General features: G+C 34.0%; 1 protein-coding gene across 1 annotated transcript in view; it reads right to left on the bottom strand.

Moving 5' to 3' along the window:
• Positions 1-1,703: 1,703 nt before the first annotated feature.
• The window catches only part of LOC129963648 (alkaline phosphatase-like), a 65,963-nt gene continuing 41,300 nt past the window's right edge, over positions 1,704-26,366 (bottom strand). Inside the window, exons 2-9 of the mRNA XM_056078142.1 lie at positions 20,029-20,252; positions 17,334-17,514; positions 15,160-15,323; positions 12,506-12,707; positions 9,481-9,621; positions 4,460-4,654; positions 3,343-3,456; positions 1,704-2,000 (exon numbers count right to left, since the gene is read on the bottom strand). Of these exons, the coding sequence (XP_055934117.1) occupies positions 1,726-2,000; positions 3,343-3,456; positions 4,460-4,654; positions 9,481-9,621; positions 12,506-12,707; positions 15,160-15,323; positions 17,334-17,514; positions 20,029-20,252 (1,496 nt within the window). The 3' untranslated portion in view covers positions 1,704-1,725. The remainder of the gene's footprint in view (positions 2,001-3,342; positions 3,457-4,459; positions 4,655-9,480; positions 9,622-12,505; positions 12,708-15,159; positions 15,324-17,333; positions 17,515-20,028; positions 20,253-26,366) is intronic.

The raw sequence follows: 26,366 nt of genomic DNA on the forward strand, positions 1-26,366 counted from the left end.
AGCTATAGATATATATATATAGGTGAAATAAGAATTAAATATTTCCATTATTTTTTAACTTACTCAGTTTTTCCTAACATTGAAAATTTTGCTAAATTTTCGTTAAATAACCAGTTTTTTACAAAAACTAAAAGCAATGAGTGTATTTTTTTTCTTCTAATAGTGACCTTTCATGTTTTAGGTATTTGGTACAATAAAAAATGTTAAGTATCATTTTTTAAAAACTCGTCTCCAAAATTAGATAAATACATTCAGATATAAAAAAATATGAAATTAAGGTCATTTTAATTATCTAAAGATGATAGATTCATAAGTTTTGTAGTAGTACAAAAACATGCATGCCACCTATTTATAAACTGACTTTTGAAATCATTAAAAATATTTTTACATTAACATCCTTTATCCCCACTTTAGCTTGAGAACGGTAACAGCTATTGCCATAAGCTTTGGGTCTAAGTATAGTAAAAGAACCATGTGCTACATGTCGAAATCGATTACAGTGCCATCTGGCGACAAACAACGGTGTTAACATAGAATGGCATCTTTAGAAAAAATAATACCATGAATATAAAGTGTAAAAGCGCATTTATGTGACAACAATTTTCCACACTTACTCCAGAAAAGCATTAGCAATAAAATAGAACAATTATATCAAGAGATCTTTTATTTGCGGGCTGCATTAATGGCCACTCCTTTGGATCGGTATTTATTGTTCAAAAGTTCCTCCCTCCTGCTGTTGTCACGAATTGTTGCGTCATAGGATTGGAAACTCGCGACCAAAAAAATGTGCGTTTTACACGATTTGTTCTTCACTTATACAGATAAACATCTTTTTTCACATTTGCAGACGTTCTACAATTTTGTAATCAACATTCCTCTTTATTATATACCGTTTTCGAAATAGGAAAGCTAACTTCGTTCTTTGCTGTCAGGTGGCGATGCAACTGATCTCAACATGTGGATCTCTTTACCATACCCAGATACTAAATTTGTGGCAATAATTGTCACCCTTGCCAAGGTAATGCGATATAGAAGGACTTAAGTGTACATCCTGTATTTGAGGAGGTACAGAATACCTTAAGAGTACTTGACTTGGAGCTCTCCTCAGGATATAGTTTGATGAATTGATTTGTATCGTTTGATTAAAATTGAAGATGACTATCACGGAAAAATTATTTTATATCAAAACATTATCTTAATGGATTATTTTGTAACCTGGGATACTGTCGATGCTAATTTCGCGGAGTATTGCATTGATTATAGGATTGTGCGGAAGATTGTATTGATGTAAATTTATTGCATAGCTGCCGAGACATAGGAACTATAGAGTCCCATTTCATTTAAAAAACTCGCCAAGAACAACTACAGGTTTGGTAAAATATACAAATTACCAAAGTTCTAATTTTGTAGCAAATATAAAGTCTGAAATTCAAGTGTGGTATGATTCAATTTTGTATGTTTTGATAAAAATTAGTAAAATTGCATGATCAGTAATCAGACTGAATATGTCCTGATTGGTTAAGCATTAAGCCTTAATGATGGATACGGTAACCTGTAAATCTGACATAAAATTCGAAATTTAACAATAAATATTTGAATACTTTTTCTTATTTCAAATCAATTTTCAGCTATTGATTTTATTCAGAAATAAGATGTTTAATAGATGAAGAACAGACTACAATGAAAGGAGTAACAACATGAAGTTAGAAAAATGAATAAAGAAGTTTAATAAAACACGTTCCACTTGTAAGTAAACAGAGCGATTGCGACAGAAAGAAGTGCAGAGCTTCGTGTCAAAACCACAGACATGGCTGCATTGCAGACATCCTGGTTAGGTCCTACACATGAGGCGTATCCCATGACGTATGGGATGTAGGACTGCTCATGAACACCGTGGAACAGATGGGCGTAAGGGCCTTTGGCATACACCGGAACATCTTCGGCGCCATGAGTTTCATAAAGCATGGGAAAGAGAGAATCTTGGCGAAATTCGGTTTCCACTGAAAAGTAAATTCAAAGTCTAACAATATATAACAAGTGTTATGTACAAATAATGGCAATAAATCGGAAAGTGATTAAATTGAAAATTCACAAAAATAATCAAAAGAAAATAATAAAATTGTTTATATATATATTTTTTAAATATGCTTAGACTTATATGCTAGACACCATATTGTGCATAAAGAAATTCCAGATTTATACTTGCATATGTTGCAATTTGAATTCTACGGTGTTTGAATTTTACCAGCTGATCAATGATATTTAATGTGATTAGTCACCCTTGACGACCAGCTGGTTCGCCGAAAAAATTAGTTATTTTTAAGTTCTGTTAAATCGCTTAGGCATAGGTAATATTTTTTGTTTAATGATTTAGCAAAACGAGCTTTTAAGCACGGATGTATTAAATGTAGGTATATTTCCATTTCCCAGCTTTATTTAGCAAATTATAATCCGTTTTATATCTATTTAATCTATATGTGACGTAGCTTACGCGTCTGTTAGAAAAGCATGTAACCTGAAATATTTTATTTTGAATGAAGATGTTTTAATTATCTTTCAATTGACAAAATTCTTTCACAGAATACAATTATAATTGCCTTGATAAGGTAGTACAAATATAACAAGCAATTTTGATAAATTTTAATTTTAGATACATTAATACTCCATTTTAAGACACAAAGAATATTTTGGAAGGAACTTTGTTTTGAAATGTGAGGTCAGATTAAATGAACGGTGTCTGAACGATAATCTTCCTTTCTCTCTCATATTTCAACTAAAGGCGGAACCCTTCTCCCACTAATAATCCAAAATGCTTTAACACTTGCCGGAACCAGGGAATCGGATTTAAAATATGTAACCCTTTGTCATAAATTTTTCATTATCTTGGTCTACTAATAAGGTTAAAAATTCAAGCATCAGTGAAAAGAAGACGTGTCAGATAACAAGGATAATTGAAAAACAATAGGACGAAGGACTACACAAACGTAAGTCAAGGCAAAATGATTTATAACTCTCCGGCCTTTACAGTTTCCAACGATATCAATAATACTTAAAACAGAATTTAAATACAATAAATAAGAATTTCCTAGATAGAAATTCTATGGATATAACAACTCAAGTGCAAGAAAAGTTCTCTAATCTTGGGTTTCTGAAAATGCAAAATGATCGCATAACATTTCAGACTCACTAGGTCCTACATCGCTTGGGTCGTTTTAGAAATACATCTGTAATTTTTTTTATTTAATGGCTTCTAAATATTTAAAAATATAGAAAAATTCATATAAATCTTTAGATGGCAATATAAAACTAATCATAAATCAGTTGGAAAAGAAATTCAATTACCTGCTTCTTCTTCAGTTAAGTTGCGATCCCGAGAGTTTTTCTTGTATCCCGGTCCGTTGTGATAGCCGAGGGTTGTGAATGTTTTGTTGTCGACATCAGACACTCCCCCGATACCTAGAAATTAAAGCGTCATGTTAAAATGTGCAATGATTAAGTTTGGAGTTGGAAAAAAAAAATCAACATGTTGGAAATTTAAGAGAAATATTTTCGTAATTTAATTTTTTTGGAACTTATAATTAGCTTCATACATTATATTAACTTTAATAAAAAATTGGGTATTTATCATTTATTAAATTGGGAGAAAAGCGAATTTTTTCCTGTATATTATGAAGCTGATTCAAGTCAGGTTCAAAGACACATGAACTGTAGCACCATCTAATTGTACTTCTTTGACCTGCGCTTTATTTATCTGCAATATGCACATTGTTTTCAAAAATGTAATTACCCAAATATCCTGTGTATAATTCGTGGATTATCTGTTAAAAAATATGAAAATCATCACTAATAATCTGCCGTATAATCCACGGATTATAGGACGGTGCAGATTATCTGTTAATTTTTTTTGTCAGGGCTAAAAAGTAGCACCTGCGGAAAATGCATCGCCACAAATAATGGTAATATAGCGCCAATAATAAAAAATTAACTCATTACATCTATTTTTCATTGTAAGATTAGACACGAAAGTTAAGTATTTTATTAAAAACATTTTAAATATACTTTTCACAATTATACGTTAATCAATGGTACAGATTAGCTTAGTTTTCTTTTGCGATTGTGGTACTATTCGAAATGATTCCATTATTTCACTGTCAACGTGGCATCTAATGAAGGATAGATTTAGTGAGGATATTATAATCGGAAATAGCTACAGGATACATAAATCATTGTTAATCAGAATGAACCAATCCATAATTTTCACTCAAGTGATCTTTGCTTTATATTGAAATAGAAAATAGTTTCTTTTAAAGCCAAAATGCGCCAAGAGGATTTTAGTTACTCTATCGCCAAACATTTATTTCCAAAATTCATAAAATGCGCCAAGATAAGTAAAGTGAAAATTATGGGTTAAGTTCACTTCTGTTTCATTGCTTTTTTTTAAGTTCGAGGAATCGGTCACCTAAGATGTTGGTCCCTCTCATTTGATAATTTCCACCCACTGTGAAAGTATGGGAATGGTCAGCCGTGACGACGATCAGCGTCTCTTCTGGATCGGTCAGCTGCTGGGCAGTTTCGATGGCCTTGTCGAATTCGACGCCTTCTTCTAGAGCCTTCTTGGCCCAGTTCAGATGGTGAGCGATGTCTATTTTTCCGCCTAGAAATAGAAAAAAAAATGAAATTTTCTATGGAATTAAGCAAACTTTAACTGGATACGAAATTTTTTATGAAATAGAGTTGTGAGTATTTCTTTGCATTAGTAATTATTCCGTCCAGGGATTGTTGCCATCAATAAATACTGGGTACTTCTGTTCAACGCATTCTAGAATAAGATGAATTTGTACAACGTAACGACAAAATAGTAAATAGTTCATATGTAGCACGATTAAATGACCTGTATTTTGCTTAACATAAAGTAACTTTTTTTGTAAAGGGAAGCAAACAATACATTAAATTGTTATATATATTAAATTATATATAGAGAGAATTTAAATCCCTATTTTCTTTAACTTACATTAGCCCGTATTACTTTATTCTAAAATATTCTCTTATTTTCCTGATCTAAAATCCCTTTTTATTTAATTATTTTTAACATCCGCACTAAAAAATTGTTGACCATTGCAGTTTCTCCCTTCCGAGCAAAGGGATAAAAGTCCTTAAGGCTTACGACACAATTTCAAAGATATTCATATTCCCTTTCAAAAGTCGGCACGTGTTAATGAAATCCGTATAGGAATATCTTAGTAAAAAACATCGAGGAAAAGTTTCTCTGACCTTGCTCTTGTGTTTCGATTTAAATATACGCGTATGAATTCTTCTCCTCGTGTACAAATTATACCCTCTCATAGAAAATAAATTAAAGCTTTCTTTAAAAGTGCATTCTTTTCATTCTCACATGTACAAAATTCTATTATATTAAATATGTATAGTGAAGATGACAGTTAAAAAAAATTGACATTTTACTAACAGAGCGTGAAGTTAGTAATTACAGACGAATTTGAACTTACACTAACTGACGCATAACCCATAAGATGAGATTTTTTATAACGCTGAATTGTCTGAGAGTTCAATGCACTTTAAGATAATTGAAATGTGAATAGAACTTGATCAAGAACAAAATAGAAAAATAAAAGATATGAAAGAAATGAGAAAAATGACAAAAATGAAATTTGCAAAAACAATTACATTGCTTTTTTGCTGCTGTTTGCTGATATTATACTGATGAAACTGCGTAATGCATTCTTCCCAGTAGACAAAATCAAACATAACAGCATATCTTAAAAAGTAACAAGAAGTATAACCCGAAAACAAATCATTTTGAAGAGAAACGTTTATTTTTCATAGAGACCAAGATGATGATGCTAATTGTTGCAGCAAAATTTTAGAAAAACATTTGATCTTCAGACGCATTGCAATAACTGAAATGCCGAATCTCGATGAAAAGCAAAGTGCAATACGCTTCTTATGGGGTTAAAGATGTTTCTGCAACTGGAATTCATTATCAGATGATTGAAACGAATGGTGAACATGAAATTATCAGACATGTTGAAGATTGGTGATGTCCATGAACGTAAATTTAAGATCTTAATACTAATCATGCTACTTTATGGTAAAAAGATACTTCTTAAGCAATGAAATTAAGACAATTACCAAGAAATAGCAAAATTGGTAAGTGCATGATTTCTACTAAACCGGAACAATGGCAATTTATCTTCGAGCCTGATAAATGATATCAACCGATGTGGCGATTATGTGGAAAAGTGATGTATTAATATTCTTGCATCCAATTTGCATAGTTAAACTCGTATCTTATAACTCTAAATGAGCAATTATCATATTATATTATATTATATATATATTATATATATATATATAAATTTGTTTATTTCGTGTATCTCGGAAACGACTCCAATTTTATATTTAGATAAGTTTTTGCTTTTTAAGTTATCAATATAGGAGTATTTCCAGAAAAAAAAGCGATTTTATATTAACAAACCCAAAGAAAAGACCAATTTTAAATAAACAATCTCATGCTGACGTCATGCAGCGCCATCTTGTAAATGTTTGTAGTACTTCTAATATTACCATAGGACGATAACTTACTAATTCCTCAAAATTTTGTGAGATGAGATAAGATTGAAAAATATTCATATGTAATCAGTATGTGGTTCGTTTCTAAATATATTCTCTGAGAAAACAATTATACATTTAAAAAAAAAAAACGCCGAGCGAAGGTTGGTTTCCAAGATATTTTATATAATATACAAATGAAGAAAAGTATCCAAATTTTATTGGCATTGTAATAATTTTTTTTCATTTATTAATCTACAGAAGAAAAAAGTGTCATAGGAGATTCCTATTGAAACTTTGTTATAAATTTATTCATAGATTTGAATAAGTTGTTCTATGAAATATCGTCGCATGCATGTTTATCGCACAGAATCATAAGTTGAAATGATTTCGTTTGACGCAATTTATTAGATTAACTATCCATTTTGAGGCATAAAAAGGATTATAAATGTTATCTGATAATTTTTGACAGTTGCTAAATGAAGAGAATAAACATTTAAATAAGTATCCATTCTTCAGAATTCTATGCACACCAACATCAGATTGTTTCAATCGGACAAAGTTTAAAGTGCACACTGATCACACAGTGTCAGATTCTCACTGGAAACTAGTCTTAAAGTTCAGATTCTTCCATTGGCCACACCACTTTCAATACTATAAATACAATACTTACATTTTAACGTGTAGTGTGATTTATTAGCGAATTCGGTACAGACAATAAAGAAAGCAAAATAATACATTGTTTGAAGTAATAAGGGCAGTTATTTATAACGATATTTTTTCTCTCTTGTCGCTTAATAATGGCTTAAATGGGCTTAAGTTAAAAACAGCATTCAGATATAAATTCAAGTAAATATTAATGAATATTTCATAACACCAAAAACGATTATTCTTTTATCATAAGTGGTTAAATTCCTGCATTCATCAGCATTTACTATTCTTAGAAAAAAATGTATAAAATGACCAAAAACAAAATGTAAGAACGCGAAGAATTCCCGCGAACTTCGAAGACATAAAAATAATTCAAGGTGACGCTTGCGAAAAGAAATGCAGATCGGCTCGGCAGACAGCAAAACAGATTGTAAATCAACCTAACATTTTTTTTTTTTTTTTAGAATACAGTGCATTCCAGAAGGAAAACTTTTGTGAGAAAATGAGTGCTTTCCCACCATAATCAACTCTTCATTTCAATGACATGTTAAACATGCGCATCATAACAGCGTTTGATATGAGAAAATTTTTGCAATCTCAGCGCTGACGAGAATATTTTAATTTTTCTTGCAGTACTCGGATGAAAATGAATGACAAGCCGAAGCACATTTCCTAAAGCCTATTTTGCAACCTCTTTCCACAGATTGTGACCTTATACGGATTGCATTTTAGTCTTAAAAAGTACAATGAATGACGTAAAAGCATTCTTTTTGCAAGAGTCTGAGAAAGGAAATATTCCAGAAGGGAATATTCTATAGAGAAGGGAATATTCCAGATTTTGATTTCGAAATGTGTAATTCAGAAAAACAGCAAAGCAAAAAGAACTTAATTTAACTCTGGATTGGTAATATAAAGGCATTACATGAATCATATCCCCATTTTAACCGATATTCCATTGTTTCAAAAGAAGAGGAAAAAAAAAAAAAAACTCGTCTTCCAAACTACACTTTCTACAGGTCTTGAGCTGCAGAAGAACCAAACTTTGTACATGCGGGCTCTGTCATCAATATGCTTTTTCTCAAATCCTATGAGATAAATTGACTCTATATATAAATTAAAGCTTACATTGGAAATCTTGATTGCTCAGCACCTAAAGATTATCGGCAGATCTTGTTAATTCTGTCAATGCTGAAAGGCCCTAAACACCCGGTGAATGAAGTTACGGCGGACGCTTCAGAAGCTTGGAATCACAATAAAAAGGGAAGGAGATTTCGCAAAGGTTGATTGAATGAAATGCGGTGCGTGCTTTGTTCGTCAGAGACACTTGTCCAGATAGATTTGGGCGAGCACAGGAAGGTTTTCTGAGAACTCTCAATAGATGTATGAGCATACATTTACTTAATAACCAATAGTTAAGCGTCCTCTTTTGTATATCAATTACCTTTGAACTTGCTCTCGTTACAGTTTTTGAGGGGTAAGGTATTTTTTCTTAATTTTGAAAGAGAAACTCGAGCATTTCATTATTCTGAGGTATGTGAACTTTAATGATCTTTGGAATGAAAGGATTAACAAGCCAACAGGAATAAATGTTTAAGCAATCAAGAATGCTTGACACGTTTAAAAACTGACTCAAAAGAGTCTCATTTGCAACTTATAAATGAGCGAACTATCATCGGAATTCAAATTTGCATACGGAAAAAACGATTCATTCAATTCTTGCAATCCAGTTACAAAAAAAAAAGTTGTTTATTTTTTGTTCGTAAATTGTGTTAATTTTTTTAGAAGTATTAAATTTACGACAGGAATAAGAATGAAAGCTTTCTGTGTTTTTATTAGCGATTACTGTTTAACTTCGAAAATTTCTTGCACCATCACTGATTTTCCTAAATAACAATTCCCCTAACGAGTGCTCCTGTATTGCAGAACAGTGATTTGGATAAAATAATGCCCTTTCCTGAATTGAAATTAAAGATATTTATAGATCGGATTTTGTGATTGTGAACAGGGATTGCAATACTGATGACCGAAACTTCAGTGCCAGTTCAATTTAACTTGTTCCAGACCCATACATATTGCAGCGATTTACTAGAGTCGGGTGTCAAACCGGCAAATTATCAATCCCGAAGACAAATACTTACCACAAGAATCTAACATTTTAAGTGACAAAAAAAGAGCGGTAAGAAAGTATAATCTTGATGATAAACTTATACCATTCGTAAAATAAAAGAAATAATTAAATTTATTTTCATGACGTTTAGTTACCTTCAACAAGCAAAACGAATCCCTTCTCTTCTTTTCTGAGCACTTTAATGGCCGCTTCGACCATTTCCGGCAGTGTGGGATATTCCTTGGTTAGGTTTGGCCGCTCCGCTACGTATGGTAAGTGATCGGAATGGAACAAACCTGTAAGAAATGTATTAATTCACTAGTGTACCCACTTCAAAGAAGTCATCGCAAAATACATACTTTTTCTTTAAATGTATCACCAGAAAATTTTAAGGAGAAGAGAGATTCAAAATTGCGAAGTAGATTGTTTCAAAATAATGTCGATTAAATGAAAGGGCAAGTCAACCATCTGACTCTCCGACCCACCACGAAGGCATACGGATTTAAATCATAAGGCTGAATGACCGGACCGCCGCAACAGCAATACTGACGGGAACTGTGGTTGAGTCCTAAGGGCCATAACCGGCCACGGTACAACCCTCCCCGAAGGAAGTACTTCCCGTCATCGATGGGAGGAGTCAGATCCCCCATTTATTTGTTTACCTTCCAGGGTGGCGAGATCCAACCACCATGCCGGAAGCATCTCATCCTCATTTCGAGGTGCCCACCGGAGTAATAAATGAAACAAGCTAACCGATATAGTGATAAAATAATGAAGAATCACCTACGCCTTTTAAAAGATTCAAACGTCTTAAAGAATTACATAATGCAATCAAAAGAGCAACCATTAATCATCAATTATTTAATTTCCGTTAAATCAAGAGAACAATAATACGGAAAGAAGAGCTCATAGTTTTGTCAGAAGTACCCATACATACAATAACATTATTCAATAATAACCTCCACTAAATTTTCAAGTGAATCGAATACATCTTGCTCCCTTTATTACTCATTCTGCTTAGAAGCCATGTATAAAATGCTCATAGGCCAGATCGAGGTATGTGAAAGGTTGCATATCACTCACGAAGAATTCATTCCTCGTGAGTAACATGAATCTCGTAAAAACTTCGTCTAAAAATTGTTTACTTTATTTTTATTCTCTCTCTAGACGTTAAAATCATATTTGGTCTTAAATTCCTCTGTACCGTTTTTTTAAATTTATTTTTTTATTTATTCCCGATTTGCCTTTCAATTCTTTCGGTGCTGTTTTGATCACTCTGTCGAATGGTCTTAAAGATAATACAAAAAGGTAATAATGCTGAAAGAATTGATTTTTTTTATTGAAAATATCCTTGTATCCTATATGTCCTGTGAATTTTACTTTTATTGTAGCTCAAATTCGGAAAATTATGCACAATAAGATTGTATATAAATAGCAATTCTTTTTACTGCAAAACTATTCGAATTTATTCCAAGAGTTAATTCAAAAGAAGGAAACAAACTTTCTAAACTATAAAAATCGTTAAAAATATATAAAGTATTAAAAATTGTTAAAAAGGATGCCTGTATTTTCTGATTTTAAATAAATAATATTTCTCTGGAACAGAAAAATTAAACAAGTTTTACTCGTTCCTGGTTTGGTAGCCATTCCTAGAGCCAAGAACTGTTCCATAATCTCCAAAAAAAAAAAAAAAAAAAAAAAAAAAGGAAAGAAAAACTGCTGAAATTAGACAAGGTATTCCTTTTTCAAATTCTTCTGTTTATTTAGAAATTACCCTAAAAAACAAGAGACTGAACAGAAAGAATTCAAGACAAATCTTGCTTTGTTTGCCATGTTTTTGCATAAACCAAAATAGCGATAAAATGGAACAGGGGATCAGAACTGAAATGAGCATACGTGATCATTACCACCAACACAGGTATGATATGTGTTCCACTTCTTCTCAGACACAGATAAAAACTAACCGAACGCTAGTTGCAACAACGCATGGAAGGATAGAATGCAGCATGCCAGGAGGAATCGATGCAATATTGGTTGTTAAAATGAAAATATTTTTTTTGTCTCATTCAGTAGATAAATTATATCAAATGCTGTAGTTGGAAGTTCTGCAAATCATAACAGTCATTTCTCCTTTTCCGAAATTAATAAGGAACATTTGTTCAGTCATTTATACTACTAATCAAATTGACGGTCATTTCGAATAAATCAGCATTTCTCAACTTCTTTTTAATTGTATACTCTTTGTCTATTGTGATTATTATATATACCGTAATACATAAGTACATCAGCTTATCGTACATCAGCTTATATTATGTATAATATGCAGGTGTACATCAAAACCACAAACGAACACAAGAACCTTTATTAATAAGGCATAGTGACACCTTTGTCATGTAATATAGCTTGGATTCTCCTGGAAATCGAATCATACAAGTGCTGAATAGTATTTAGAGGAATATTATACCATTCTTCATGGTGATAATGTTCTGGAAGAGATGCCAATGGAGGATATCAATTCCAGATTGAATGCTCTAAAATATACCAAAATGGTTCGATTATTTAATGAGGTAGGGGGACTGTGCGAGATGATGGATGTTTCACTTTATCCTCGTGTTCATCAAACCACAACTGGACAAATTCCGCTGCAGGAATAAAAGAATCATCATCCTGGAAAATTCCATAATCTTCAGGAAACAAAGTTTGCTTAGGATGGATATGGCAAGCTATAATTTCTCTTTACTTCTCTCCAGTGATCTTCCATTTAGGATTATGATTTTTCCAGCAGAAAATCAAGAATCGGCTGAACACACCATGAAAATCTATCTCTATACCTGGCATTTGGAAGGAAACTGTCACTATCTTACAATTGTGCAAGTGTCCTCTGAACGTGTGCTCATCCTGTTATGGGGAAAAGTATGAAAGATGATTCGTGTGACCATATAACTCTCTTGCATTTATCAATCAATCAGGTTTTGTGGTTATTGCACTACTAGAGATGACGTTTGGTATTAACATCTGTGACACGCGGCTTGGGAATTGCTGCTCTGCCGTAAATGCTCTGTTTGTGGAGGTGCCTCAATTGTAATTATTAAAACTAAAAAATCCAGATGTTGATTGATCTCTCTGGTTACTGACTGCCGTAGTTTTCCTTTTAGACATTATAAATGTTCAACTACTTACCTACTAAATAATCCACTTTGTTCGGATTGAGAGCCTTGAGTTCGCTCGCGCTGAAAACCATCTCCGCTTTTTTCTTGTCGTTCGACTTCATGAGTCGCCACTCCGAGAGAAGATTCCTGGAATCTGGCCTGGAACCGGAATCTCCTTCCACATCTTTATCAGTTTTCGGAATAAAGTGGCGTCGCCCACCACCCATTATCACCTATTCATGAACCAAGCAATTAATGTTTATGAAGAAACTATACAAAATATTTTCCTTAAATGTGATAGAATAATTTATTCTTATGCCGTTAAAAATAAGCTCTCATTCAGTTGAAAAAATACTGCAAGTGGCGTAAAGAATTAAAATTTATGTAATTTTAGTCAACTACTGTTAGGACGGAAAAAATATAGAACCTAAGTTTGATACAGTCTCCAAGTCCTATTTCTCTTATTTAGTTAAACTTTCTTAATGCATTAATAGTTGAAACGAAAAGAGTTCTATATTTCTGCTAATAATATTTGAGCAAGTAATACAGCTTTGAATATTATTATTTTAGATGTTTTCAATCGTTTCCATTTCTTTTAGTTTGAAAACCAATATTTTCCCGATTCAGCTTTTAATTAGCTTAAAATAAAGAAATTCGAAACTTCATATCTACAGGAACTTCATATCTACAGAAGACAGGAACTTTTTTAAAAAATTCAAATGCATCAAAAATATTTTATTAAATATCACTAATAGTAATGGAAATTTGGATAAAAACCAAGACTCGGAACATTTTTCAGTCGCACATTTATTGACTCAGACGGAACAAAATAGACATCTTTATTTCATCGACACCGTGTTTCTAATTAGGAGATGCCTTGCTCAAGTTAGTTGGAAATTAGTTTTTGGACCCATTCCTCTCGGTATAACCAATTAAGCTATCTATTATAATAAGTTTCTTTTATTTTCTTTTTAACCAGTAAGAAATGGGACGAATTCCAAAATTGCAACTGTAAACAAAAAATAGATTTTTTTTTACATTTTGAATTTTAGATTTTCAACTGGATGAAATCTAAGCTAGCGCTCATTAGTTAATCAGTTTCCTTTTCAGATTCAAAGAATAAATTTTTTTTGAAAAATCAACTTCTTTTTGTAATTTTCATTAATTTAATTGTCAAACTGGCTTTTGAAAATTTAGGTAACTTTGAAAATTGAGTCTGTTTTCAATGGATTTCCAAATTTCTTTTATAAATCTGAGTGATTTCATAGGTATTGCTAATAAAAATTGATTTTTTAAAGAATAAAAAAAACAAATAAAAAAGAAAAGCGTAGAAAATTTTCTGGATAAATACTATATATAAGAATCGTTTTTTCAAGCTCCAATTGACTATAAAACACATATTAAGGAATAAAATGAATTAATTGTCAAAAATATGTATAATCTTGATTACTTTTCAACATAATCGTCAAAAAGATTCAGGCATTAATCATATCGGTGGATCAAGTTTCTATTCCCTCTTCGAAATTCCCGGGGGCCCCTCGGGGGCTTCGAAGATTGAATAGAAACCCCGGGGGGCACCTCGAAATGAGGATGAGATGCTTCCGGCATGGTGGTTGGATCTCGCCACCCTGGAGGGTACACTAATAGGTGGGAGATCTGACTCCTCCCATCGATGACGGGGCGTACTTCCTTCGGGGTGTGTTGTACCGTGGCCGGTGACGGCCCTTGGGACACAACCACAGTTCCCGCCAATGTTGCTCTTGTGGCGGTCCAGTCATTCAGTTTTTATGGTTTAAATCCGTGTGCCTTCGTGGCGGGTCGGAGAATTGATGGCTGACTTCCTTCTTCGAAAAAAGTTGTTGCCATGCTATGAGAAGGGCTTTAAGGTTCCATTGAAGCCCCACATTAGCTTGAAGTTATTATCCTCCAGTCAATTCTTCAATTCAGAGAAAAGACGAAAATCACTCGGCTCTAAACCGAATAATTTCCATGAAGGAGTGCAAATGCGCAAGACTGTCGCATCAGAAGATATTATTCACCGATTTTGTCAAGTATTTCAAAAGAAGTGGACGACTAACATGCCAAAATTGCGACTTTCAAGAGTGAATACTTGAGCATTTCTGTTTCATATTCCTTCCTTAAAAGAACATTTAAAAAAATCGGCAGATTAAAGAGAAAATTTAAAGAAACATATTAAGGCCCCATCTGACTTCTCTCACAGCGATATTTTTCGAAAAGAGAATTAAAAGTTGTTTACGGATATAATAAATACCCGAATCTCCACAGCTATTAATGTCGAAGAATAGACATGGTATTAATAGCTGTGGCAAGGCTATTAATAGCATTATTTACATGTAATATTTGGTAATAAATTCATTTGTTTTCTACTTGTCTTTTATTATCGACTACGGAAGTTTGAAAAAAAAAAACTGGCGCTGTTTGTTTATAAATTGGCATTGTGTTTGTTTAATATTTACCAGCTTAATTGCTCCATATAGAAGAAATCAACACTAGTTTTTTTTATATAATTTGTTTTTGTAATTCTTTACTTTTTTGTAAAGAATGCCTTCTGACACAGTGTCCATTTATTTCGCATTGTTCACATGAAAGCATCAACTGACGTCATTCTGAATTCATTGAAAAAAGTTCGCAACAATATCATTAAAAAATATCTGAAATGCATACATGCATGTCTTTTCCCGGTTTGTTGTGTATGAGCTGGTAGGCAATGTCTTGGCATTTGGGACTGGGCGTGGAGGACTCCCAATTTCTGCTGGCAATGTGTGCGTAAGTGCCGGCTGGGGTTGCATGGGTCACCCGAGTGGTTGTCACGAAACCAGTCCACTTGCCTGGAAAAAAAATACAATTTTTTAATGATTTTTTTTTTAATTTAAGAACAAATGGCATTTAAATATTAATTTTTGCCATTCATAATCTTTTACCCTTAGGAATTGCCATGCTACAACGAGATACACAACTAAAAATGTAGAAGTTACTTCAAAATGAATCTGGGCAATAAAAAAAATGAATAATTTCATGTTTGTTTCCTAAATAGGAACGTCAAAAATAAATCATGAGTCAAAGAAAGTTATTTCTTTAAATAAATTAGCAGTAAATTCAATTATCACGTTTGTGTAGTAAATAATCTATTGGGTGGGGTAGAGGAAAGTAGTATATGAAACTTTTCTTTTTCTTTTCGCCACAGAATATCCCTGAACTTGGAATCTCTTGTATTCTCTGTCCGTTGAATGGATATACATGGAAAAATTTATTGAGGAAAAAAATGACATATTAAAGTTTATACATCGTATGCAAAATAACACTATAACAATTAACACAACTACGAAAAACAGGGAAATTTTAATGGGGAATATAAGTTAGGATTTTGATAAAGAAAATTGCTTTCAGAAGGACTTGATTGAGGAAGTCGATGAAACAAATCAATATGGACTTTGATCTGTGGAAATCTGATCTTCGTTATCCTAAAAAAAATAGCATAAGGTTTCTGTTTTTGATTTTGGACATTTTATTTATCATCACTTTGTCATCGTGGGTGTCTTTGATGAAGTGAAAAGACGTGATGAGAGGGTAGCTTGTGGCATCATGAAGTGGATAGCCCTACAGCCTAGCAGCCACAATCGAATACTTGACCAAATGACCCGAAAACTTGAAGTGGAATCGCTTGAAGTCCTGGTTGGTAGGGAGTTGGATTCGCGTCTCTTAGGTTGCGAGTTCGAACCCCGCCGGCAGAAGACTCCACGCGTGCGTGGTGGCTGACGTGCGTATAAATCTGTCGTGGTCACAAAGTCCTCCATGTAGAGAGTGATACCACTGGGGATAATGTATCAGGGGTGGTCGTTCTCTGATTCAGGTCTAAATTACGATCTATGGTTGAGTGAATGAAATGCATGAATGAAATCCGCCCCGTAAAAAGGGTTGTGACATGTGTGTAGCTAAGTCGTTCTCTTGGCCCTAGATGGCGCTACTGAAAAAACAAGAGACGTTCCTTTGGTTTAATCCACAAATGACTTCTTAAAGTCAGCGGGCTTGTCTACAACAAGTGCCATTAGAAACAACAAGAAGGGAATGGGCCATGCCTGGTTACAAAGATTTTATCTTGCTAATTCCATGGTGCTGTGTTAAAAGAGACTTTGGGTATGATTTGGTAAATATTTCTTCCAATTGAGGCGTAGTCCTATTCATCTTGCCATCTCTATAGGAGCAATTTATTTAATATACTTTTAAAGAAACTTCGCGGATATTGGGAACCCGTAGAAATGACTTGCTTGGCTAAGGAATCTTGGCTGCTTTTCCTTGGTTGCTTGGCTACTTTTAAGAAAACTTCGCGGAACTGGATATTAGATGTAGAAATGACCTGCTTGGTTTTGGCCAACATGTGTTTTAATCTATCCTACTGGATGGGAACACAATGCATGGATTTTACAGGAAGATGTATAGTCAATTAGTATTGTCAAAACGCATATACAGCGAATGGGCATAGACAATATCAGATTACTCAGCAGTTCTTGTAGAATCTTTTGCTCCAGAGTAACTTTCAGCGCAAGAAGTTCTGTGACAGGTATTGGATTGTTTGTCAAAAGTCTTCCCAATACATAATCGAATTTTTTTCAACTTTTATGCTTTCCCAATACTTTTGCTTGACAAAAAAATCAAGCGCTTCTTTCATTAAATCATATTTATTTTGAAATTTTAGTTAATTTTTTTTAATCGCATACTTTTATTTTTGAAAATTATAGAGTTCACGATTTCAGATGCATAACATTTAAATTAAAATGGTTATTTGCTTCAACACAAACGGGTCTTTTAGAATTAAAAATAATAATTTTATGATGTCTCACCTTTATCTTGGGCCCATTCGAGAATGGATGGAACGTGCGTACTGGGATCCACAGATGACTCACAATTCTCATATTCCACTCTCCCATCAACTCCGATTGTGCCATAGTTTGCCTTTACACCACACAAGTAAGCTGTGGCAGTATTTGCAGAATCAGAAGTTTGTCTATCTATGCCATACGTCTGTGAAACAAATTTTTTGGTTACTGAATACATTTAGAATGTTGTAGATTTTTCATTTTTAAATCCAATATATTCGTATTAAATATTTAATAATTTAGCCAAACGGTTTGAAGTATTTTGGAAGCTGTTTGTAGAATACTTTTATCAAATTTTCATTTTAATATTTTAAGAAATAATAAAATTAAGTTTGTGATTTAGCTTTTTTTAGTAATGTAACGAGAATTTTCCATAAGCCTAGCTTAGCTTTTTTTTACTATTACGAGAATTTTCCATAAAATAACTGCTGTGATTTCAAAATCAAGAAAATAATCACATTCAGCTAGTGTATGTCAGAATATGCGAAACAAATGTAAAAATTATCAGACAAATAATTTACCGGATTACCTATGGTAACGCTGTTTGAAAACCCTAAATAATTAAAATCATTTTCAAATGAATATTAAAAAACTAACATGATGATTTTCATTCTATTTATAGCAGATTTTGTAGTTTCTGATATTTAAGCTTCCTGATAGGTTACAGTTATAAATAAACAAACCAAAATAAAGAAATATCATCCAGACTAACGATATGCGTAGACTGTGGCATCATTAGTTTCGCAAAAGAGCCAAAAAAAAAACACTTCATAGACTTTTCTTCATTGTGATCGAGGGTCAATCTTAAGGTATGCGACTAAGTACGGAATGAGGGTTTTGATAAACGTTCGAAAATAGTTATATTTTTTTAATCTTTGTATAAAGAAGATTTAAAAAATATAACTAATATAACTAAAATATAACATCTGTAAAGACTTATGCCAGTTAAGTGGTAATTTTTTTTAAAAAATTGGTAAAAGGATTATTTTTTGGTTAAAAAGAGATATGAAACAAAAATCTTCTAGTTTAGAGATTTATCAAATGATTTCCTTAAATTTAGTAAATAGCTTAAGAACTATATTATCTAGTTCCTGAACTAAAAAAAAGTGCTGATTTCTAAGTGCTGAAGTGTATTTTTAACCATTTTTTTAAATATTGGGGTTTGATTGATAAATAACACGAAATTTTTCGATTGTGAAGCACTAAAATAACTATAAAATATTTCTAAACGAATAGATCACTTATTCTCGTGTTCAGGATCTGAAGAATATATTGAGAAATTATTATGCCAAATTTGAATTAAAAAATATGCAATCGATTTTAGTTTATGAACGTTTTTTTTTTTTGTAAGAAAATTCTAACAACAATTAGAATTTGGGAATATTACAGTAAAGTTATAAAACAGCATTAAAACGTATGTCAATGCGAATATACAAATCAGGGTAACTTCCCCAAGAATAGACTTAAAAACAAAATTTTAACAGTTTTATCAAATAACCAGTTCAAACATTAAGGATATTATATATAAAATATTCATAATTTCTCAAAAAATTGACTTTTTAACATAGTCACCCATCTGAATGCAACAAGAAAGTGCCATTTCTGTGTTAATAGAAAACTGTTGCATTAATATTGAGGAGATGTGACAGAGCAATTTCTGCGAACGACTCTCCGTGGTATTCTAAGATTACGTTAATATCACTCGAATCTGATTAATCGTGCAACATTTATACTATATAAAAAAAATGTCAGACACATTGCCTTATGAATTCTTTAGAAATTCCTCACTGTTACTGCAGGATTAATATGTTACCATTTATTGTTGTTATGCATAATTTATCCGACAACTATATGATGCTCTGAACAGAAAGTTGTAACATTCCCCGTTTCCCAGCATTGATAAGACATTTACAGTCAGCTGTGTCTACGTTTTTACTTACTAAACTCCTCGAGATAGCCAGATGGTGTATCTTTTCATCTGGGTGGTCTCGCATCTGTTCATTAGCGACTACAATGAAAGACCACATGTGGAATTCCTCGTCCAAGAGGTATTGATAGTACCTTCAAACAGAACGTTCTTCGTGGGCGTGTCCAAACATCTGGATGCTAGATGTTTCTCTTTGTGAAAGGACTTTCCCATGACCCACTGACGCCGCTGAGAGAGCATATTGCTGAACCCCGATTGGTCGAAAGAGAGCTCAAATGACCATTGTAAATTAAGAGGCGGAAATTGTCGCCGAAATAAAACGCGGAGTTTTTTTTTTTTTTTTTTTTTTGGAGGAGAGAAGAAACGAATTGCAGGAGACGGTTGGACTACGCCCACGAGTTCGGAGTCTGAGAAACTACCCCTGGAGTGGTCGTGTTGACGTGATGGAGAACTGAGTTTCAAGAAAAGCCTTCGACTTTGACTGTTGTATCGCCTACTACAGGTGTAAATAACTATTTATTTAACCAAGATTAGAACAAGTTGTTCGTTGTATATATAGGGCTGTAAAATAAAGAATTGTCTGGAAATTCTGCTTCGTTATTTGATCAGTCTAAATTAAGACATTACAAAGTATTTTGTACAGCATATATAGTATTGCATTCGCAATGTCACTAATGTTGTCTCTTGTTAAGGTTATAGAAATTTTTTTAGATTTATCTGAATAGTTTTTACCTTCGAGAGTGAAACGTAGGGAAACTGATCGAAAGTGAGGAGTTCCTCCTCTCCTCTTTCACGCTTTTTCTGGCCCTTGTAGATTCGGGTGGCGGTGACGGTGGTCATTCCCATGCCATCGCCCAGGAACAGGATGACGTTCTTGGCTACCTTTTCATTCTTCAGCAGCCGCAGAGATGCGTAGAGATTCTTTTGACCGTCTTGTTCCCAGTACTTGGCTGTTTCTGAAAAATAACATATCACATAGTCAGTGTCCTTGTGAATCGAACCATTAGACCGCAGCACATCTCCCGCTTAGATATCCTAGAATTCATTCGAAAGTTATTACTCAAGATTTATTAATTTATGAGTTATATGCTGATATGTACATTTCCTTTAGCTTCTTTTAGTAAATTTTTGGAGCAATATTATTAGTTATTTTCTTGTAAGAGAAGTGCACCAAGAGTAAGGATTATAATCGTCCAAAATTTGCGTCCGAAATTATCAGGAATCATTATATATCAGACTTCTCTTAATTTGAAAATTTTTTTGAAACTATGCCTGCCTGCTTGTTGCGTTTGTCTATCTGTCTGTTAATACGGTAATTCAAAAAACGCTTTAAACTAGAGGGATGAAGTATGTCATGTGTTCTTTACACCAGAAATTGTAGTTTGAATGGCATCACATTTTCAACGAAATTATTTGCAGAGGCCAAGGGCAGAGCTAAGCACATCTACAATGCCAAAAACAACGATCGTGAATCATCTCTCCCAAATTTTCTAGGATATTATCTAATAAAGGCGGTATCTCTTCCAAAATAAAATTATTGACTTTGGGAATGCGGTGGATATCACAAGTGTTCAGATTTTTAAATTCAGAGTTCCAGAGTAGGAAAAGTTTTCTTAGTAGCATAATAAAAAAAACACCTGTATTTATGTGTTAGTCTCTTAGCATTGAGGAACAATAATATCTAGGTATGGATATCAGAGCGAGAATCTACTACGGGAGCTTTGGCGACTTTTCTTACAGTGTGTCACTGCCACATGGTTAATATGCAAGTACCAAAAAATCAAATACAAATTTTTAACACTTACTTTATCTACTTTACTGGAACCAAAATTTGTAATAGAAAGATTGTAATCGCAAGATTGCGTAATAAATCTCAGTTATTTAAGTCATTGCTTTTTTTAAGTTATTGCATTTGCAAGCATGCGAGAGTACAAACCGACAGACAGTCGATCGCCTTAACGAATTTGGTACAAAATAATACGGAACTACACATTAGAAGTTGAAAATGTACACCTGATGTTATCTGTCTAGTTTGCAGCGGATTGTTATGAGCGAGGATAAAACCTGGGACCTTGTGGTTCGCAGCCGAGTAACAAGACTACAAGACAAAAGTAATTACTCGTGTTTCGTAGCTGTTATCTGGCTTTTAAGCTTTTCACCACAAGTCCTTGACGTTTTCTGATTATCTGATTCTCTTGTACTCGGACTGTTAGATAGATTTCCTCTGAATGAATTTCGCCCAAAATTTTGTAGAAATCTACAGATTTAGTGTTAAGTTCATATACCTAATTCCATCCGATTATCCCAAACTTTTCTGAATATCGTGTTTAAAGACAGATAGAAAAAATTACATAAGAGCTTTTCTAATTTAGGGAAGTCTGAAATGTAGAAATTCGTCCAATTCCCGAGTTGGAATTATTATACAGTACTTTCTCATTATACAGTAAGACAATTTAATTGTGTAAGTATATAAAATTACTGGTGGACGTCTATTCATTTACTTTATATTAGCACATTGACTAACGCACTGAATTTCTTATAATGAAATTTATAAGGTCCGCCAGTCACCAGTGACCCCACTGCAGTCAAGATGTTAAAAGGAATGAACCATCTATTGACAATAGTTGAAAAGCAAGACAGACTTGCTGAATCGCTTATTGACAACAGCCGGAGTTGAAGGGTTCATTGACTTTACTTAAATGTCTCTCTCAATTTGAAGATTAAAAATTATTTGCTGATGAAAAAACTATATATGGAGGATAAAAAGTAAATTAAAATCAAACACAATTAATATTCCCTTGAAACACATTGTCACCAAAGACGGCTGATAATTAATAACTTGTGCACTGAGAGATTTAATTAGCTTTAATTATGACATCGACGACAATAGTGTGAGAAAAGTCTCATTTCGAAAGCACGAGATCACACCAGCAATTCATTGACAAAGATTCCTAGTAGAATTTTCCCGGGTGACGTAAAAAAGAAGAGATAACATCGTAAGATTAGTTACGAAAATTTATTGCATGTCCATCAGTGTTTCAGTAATGAGACGCTCAATGGTCGCTTGTTGGATTCGTCTGTCAGGGAAAACGTATACGTGCCACATATACGTCAACGGAAAATGTTAAGTAATTTTGAATGATGGAATCTCTGGAATTCTTTGTGAGGACAACACATCCAGAGATGCATTTATTTTCATTAAATTGTTCTACTACCGGCTCTTGACAGCAGAATATACTGACTGATTAGAATTGAAGTATTGCTATTCAAAGAATTGTAGAGCAACGTTTCTCAACCTGTGATAGGTGTACCCCCAGGGATAGGCGAAACGATTGTACATATCCACAAAGTAAAGTTACAAAAATGTTGTAACGATGAAAATAGACAGATATGTTATACAGATATTAGTAATTAAAGTTCATTTGACTTACATAGAGCACAGATGATAGGTCAAAAAAGGTAACCATGTAAAATAAATTTGATACTTATTAGAACACTAAACATATGTCATATTTAGCTATATAATCAGCTGAAGTGTTTTCCACACAATCTTCTTACCTATTCTCTGATAAAGGGGTTATTCCCCTCTCATCGTATACAACTGTGGACTTTGATTATCGCCGAGAAAAGTACGAGTACACAGATTTTTATTTCTAACACATGAGAGTTTTGTTCCTCGTGGTATAGTAAAGAAAGCAAATGCATGAGAATTAAATACAAATAATTATGAAAGAACCCGTCGATCATGCTATCACAGGAAATGATATTTGATGATCAATATTTAATATGCAGTTAATACACAAAAAGCAGAAAACCGAATGTCATTTTTACGTCCTGTTTCCAGCCGATTTAAATCAAAATTTGACACAGAATTACAACTGTAGTCCTAAAATCACGTGCTAAATTTAATTTATTTAAGTTATTAGATTTTTTAGTCATCACGTTTACAAGCACGCAAATGTAAAGACAGATGATTACTCCTTTGGTAGTTTCAAACTTGGATACAACTCTCCGCTATAATAAATCTGTGTGCTAAATTTTATCCATTTAATTCCGTTAGGGTTACCATTTACACTTATATTTAGACAGCCGGACAGACAAATAGTTAGAGAATGGATTTTGTTCAAATCCACAAATTTGGTGTTAAGACCATAACTTAGACTGTTTTGAGTTTTCTGTTCACAGACAGACAGAGACAGATATGAGTTTTTCAGACTGGAGGGTCATCTGAAATAGAAATTCTTCGAAATCTCAAACTTATTAAACACTTACAATATTTTCTTCCTGTATACTTACTTCATTTACAAGAAACATGCACAACTCTGTTTCGAAATATCTTGTTAAAAACAATATGCCAATTTAATTGTTCGGTTAAATTATTAATTCTGCCGATACAAATAAAGAATAAATTCAAATTGGATTCTGTTTCATGATAAATGCCTAAAAACTACATTTCTCTTTTCAAAAACTAAAGATAAAAGGGCGTTATTTCGATTCCCAAGTTATGCAATAAATCCATAATTAGTATAAAAAGATAAGCATTTTAAATACGCTCCCATAATGTAAGAATTTAAGGAAAATAAACGTCAGAACAGAATGTAACACCTGTTTTTAGTATTGAGCTGCCCATTTTAATTTTAAAATATTAAATTATTGGAACATTTTTTTAAGTCTATTTCAAAAAATCTAGAAATAAAACGCTAGGCCATGTTTAATATAAAAATATCGTAAACGTCTTTTTCTACATCGTTCCTAAAGCGGCCATGTGAAAATGTATTGCTTCTAAATCCTTCAAGATAAGACACACAGGTGTAAATCCACGTCAAGAAACGTGAGGAAGTCATGACATAAAAAAGTGTAAAGCGTGATACTGTTTAACAGAAGGAAAAAGCATGCACGAAAGCTGATTAAATTGCTCAACATATTATTGCTCCTAAACACGTTAGGAAATGTAATCCTTTGAAGTTGAAGGAATTTCAAGTAACTATGTTTATATATAAGTAACAGGTATTAAAATCATAAGGACAAAATAGTAAACTGGAGAATTTATTAATGAAATCTCTGTATTCTAATTCTAAATTTAGACAGCAATATACAGAACGTGTTTTAGAGTGCAATATACAGAACGTGTTTTAGAGTGCAATATACAGAACGTGTTTTAGAGTGCAATATATAGAACGGGTTTTAGAGTACAATATACAGAACGGGTTTTAGAGTGCAATATACAGAACGTGTTTTAAAGTGCAATATACAGAATTTTAAATTTAGAGAGCAATATACAGAAGTTTAAATTTAAAAAAATTGAGTTTTTGCAAATAGCACGGCAAAAAATTTTAAAATTTGCAAAGTATATTAAAAAATCAACCTGTTTATTCTGTAAAGAAAAGCTTGTTAAATATTGTTACAAGATTTTTTTTCTTCTGCAACAACTACCGCCAATAAATCGTAATGACGCAGCACATTTAACCTCTAATAGTTCAGCAGCTTACTTGCTTGCTGTCTAATGCTCTCCAAAATCTCTACGTGTCGGCAACTTCGACTCCTCTCACACACACTTCCGACGATCCACACGCTTCTTCTGGAGATCCACACAACTTCTTCCGATACACACGACACGACCTCGGACGATCCACACAACAACAACAACTTCGTAGCTTCTGAGTGCCCGTCTTTTATAGTTCCGGGAGGCGGGGCTAGAATCTTCTGACCAATCAGGGCGTACCTGGCTGCATCTCGGTTGTTAGTGGATGGATCTTGAAAGTTCTCGAACTTTCCGGTACTATCCATTTAGTCGCCAAACTCGCCAAATTTATCGCCAAGCCGCCAAATGCTCGCCAACTCTGTCGCAAAGCTCTAAGTTCATTGATCTCAGCACGTACAGGACCGATCGTACAACGGTCTTTCTTGCGATGACTCTATTCGTGCCGGGTAGCAACATTATAGGTTCGTAACATTGCTACCCTCTTTAAAGACTGACGTCCCGGCAGTCCACTTCAATCCAGCAGCTGGCGTAGGCTTCCGAACGATGTGATGATGTTGATGCATTTGGCGACTTCTGCTCTTTCGAAGATGACATCATTCGCTAATTTGGCGGCGACTAACGACCCATCCGAACCTTCTCAATGCTTTTGACACGGACCTCTTCGTCGTTTCGGATTGTACACCCAGACTTGATCCCGCTCCTTAAAAATGCAGGATGTCCCATGGAGCCAAACATCGTTTTGCAACGGATTTCTCCGGAACGAATTCTTGCCAGGATGGTCGTTGGTCATTTTGAACTTCCTCCATCGAACCAATCGACTATCAGGAAGGTCCAACAGTGCCCACTGGAGTCCACTTGAAAGCCAGGGATTCAACTTTGTCGGCAGAGCTCTCACGGGAATACGTCCACCCTTTCCCGGTCCATTCTCAACACTCGAGAATTGTCCGCCGTCCTCCACACAGGAACTTCTGAAGAGCGCATCTCTCTTTGCGGGAAGGGTCCTTTTGCGACGACGTAGCTTGACCAGATATACAGGCGATTCTTCGGCTTCTATTTGCATCACACCACTTTGCAAATCCACAGCAAAGCCGAATTCTTGAAGGAAATTGGGGCCAAGACTGCAGAGATCAGCGATTCGAGCCACGTAGTCTTCATCCGTGTCATTATGCAAGGAGACACTAAGAGGCTTGCTAAGAGGTTGTCCCATCGACCTTCGGAATGAATCCAGTCCAAACAGGGTCTCTTTAACACCTGCATTCATAGGCATTGAGCACGGGTCGCCACTAACAGACCCGTCCAAACAGAGTTCATCTTCTCCCTCCCCAAGTGTTTGCACCTTCGATTCCACTTCAGGGGACTCGTTCGGAGAAACCTGTTTCAGCCCTGCAGATATTTGACAGTCTCCCTGTGCGTGCATCTCCTCATTGAACTTCGGTTCACCCTCCGGATGGCTAAGCTCCATTCGGTGACACTGGTCTCCATTCGATCTTCAGTCTTTTCTTCCACTTGGCTCTCGCTGTTTCCTTCAATTTCTTCTGTGATATCATGGACGTCTTCGGTTTTGTTACTTTTATTTTCTAAAATTTCT

Source organism: Argiope bruennichi, chromosome 3 (assembly GCF_947563725.1).
Source record: "Argiope bruennichi chromosome 3, qqArgBrue1.1, whole genome shotgun sequence".
Classification (NCBI taxonomy): domain Eukaryota; kingdom Metazoa; phylum Arthropoda; class Arachnida; order Araneae; family Araneidae; genus Argiope; species Argiope bruennichi.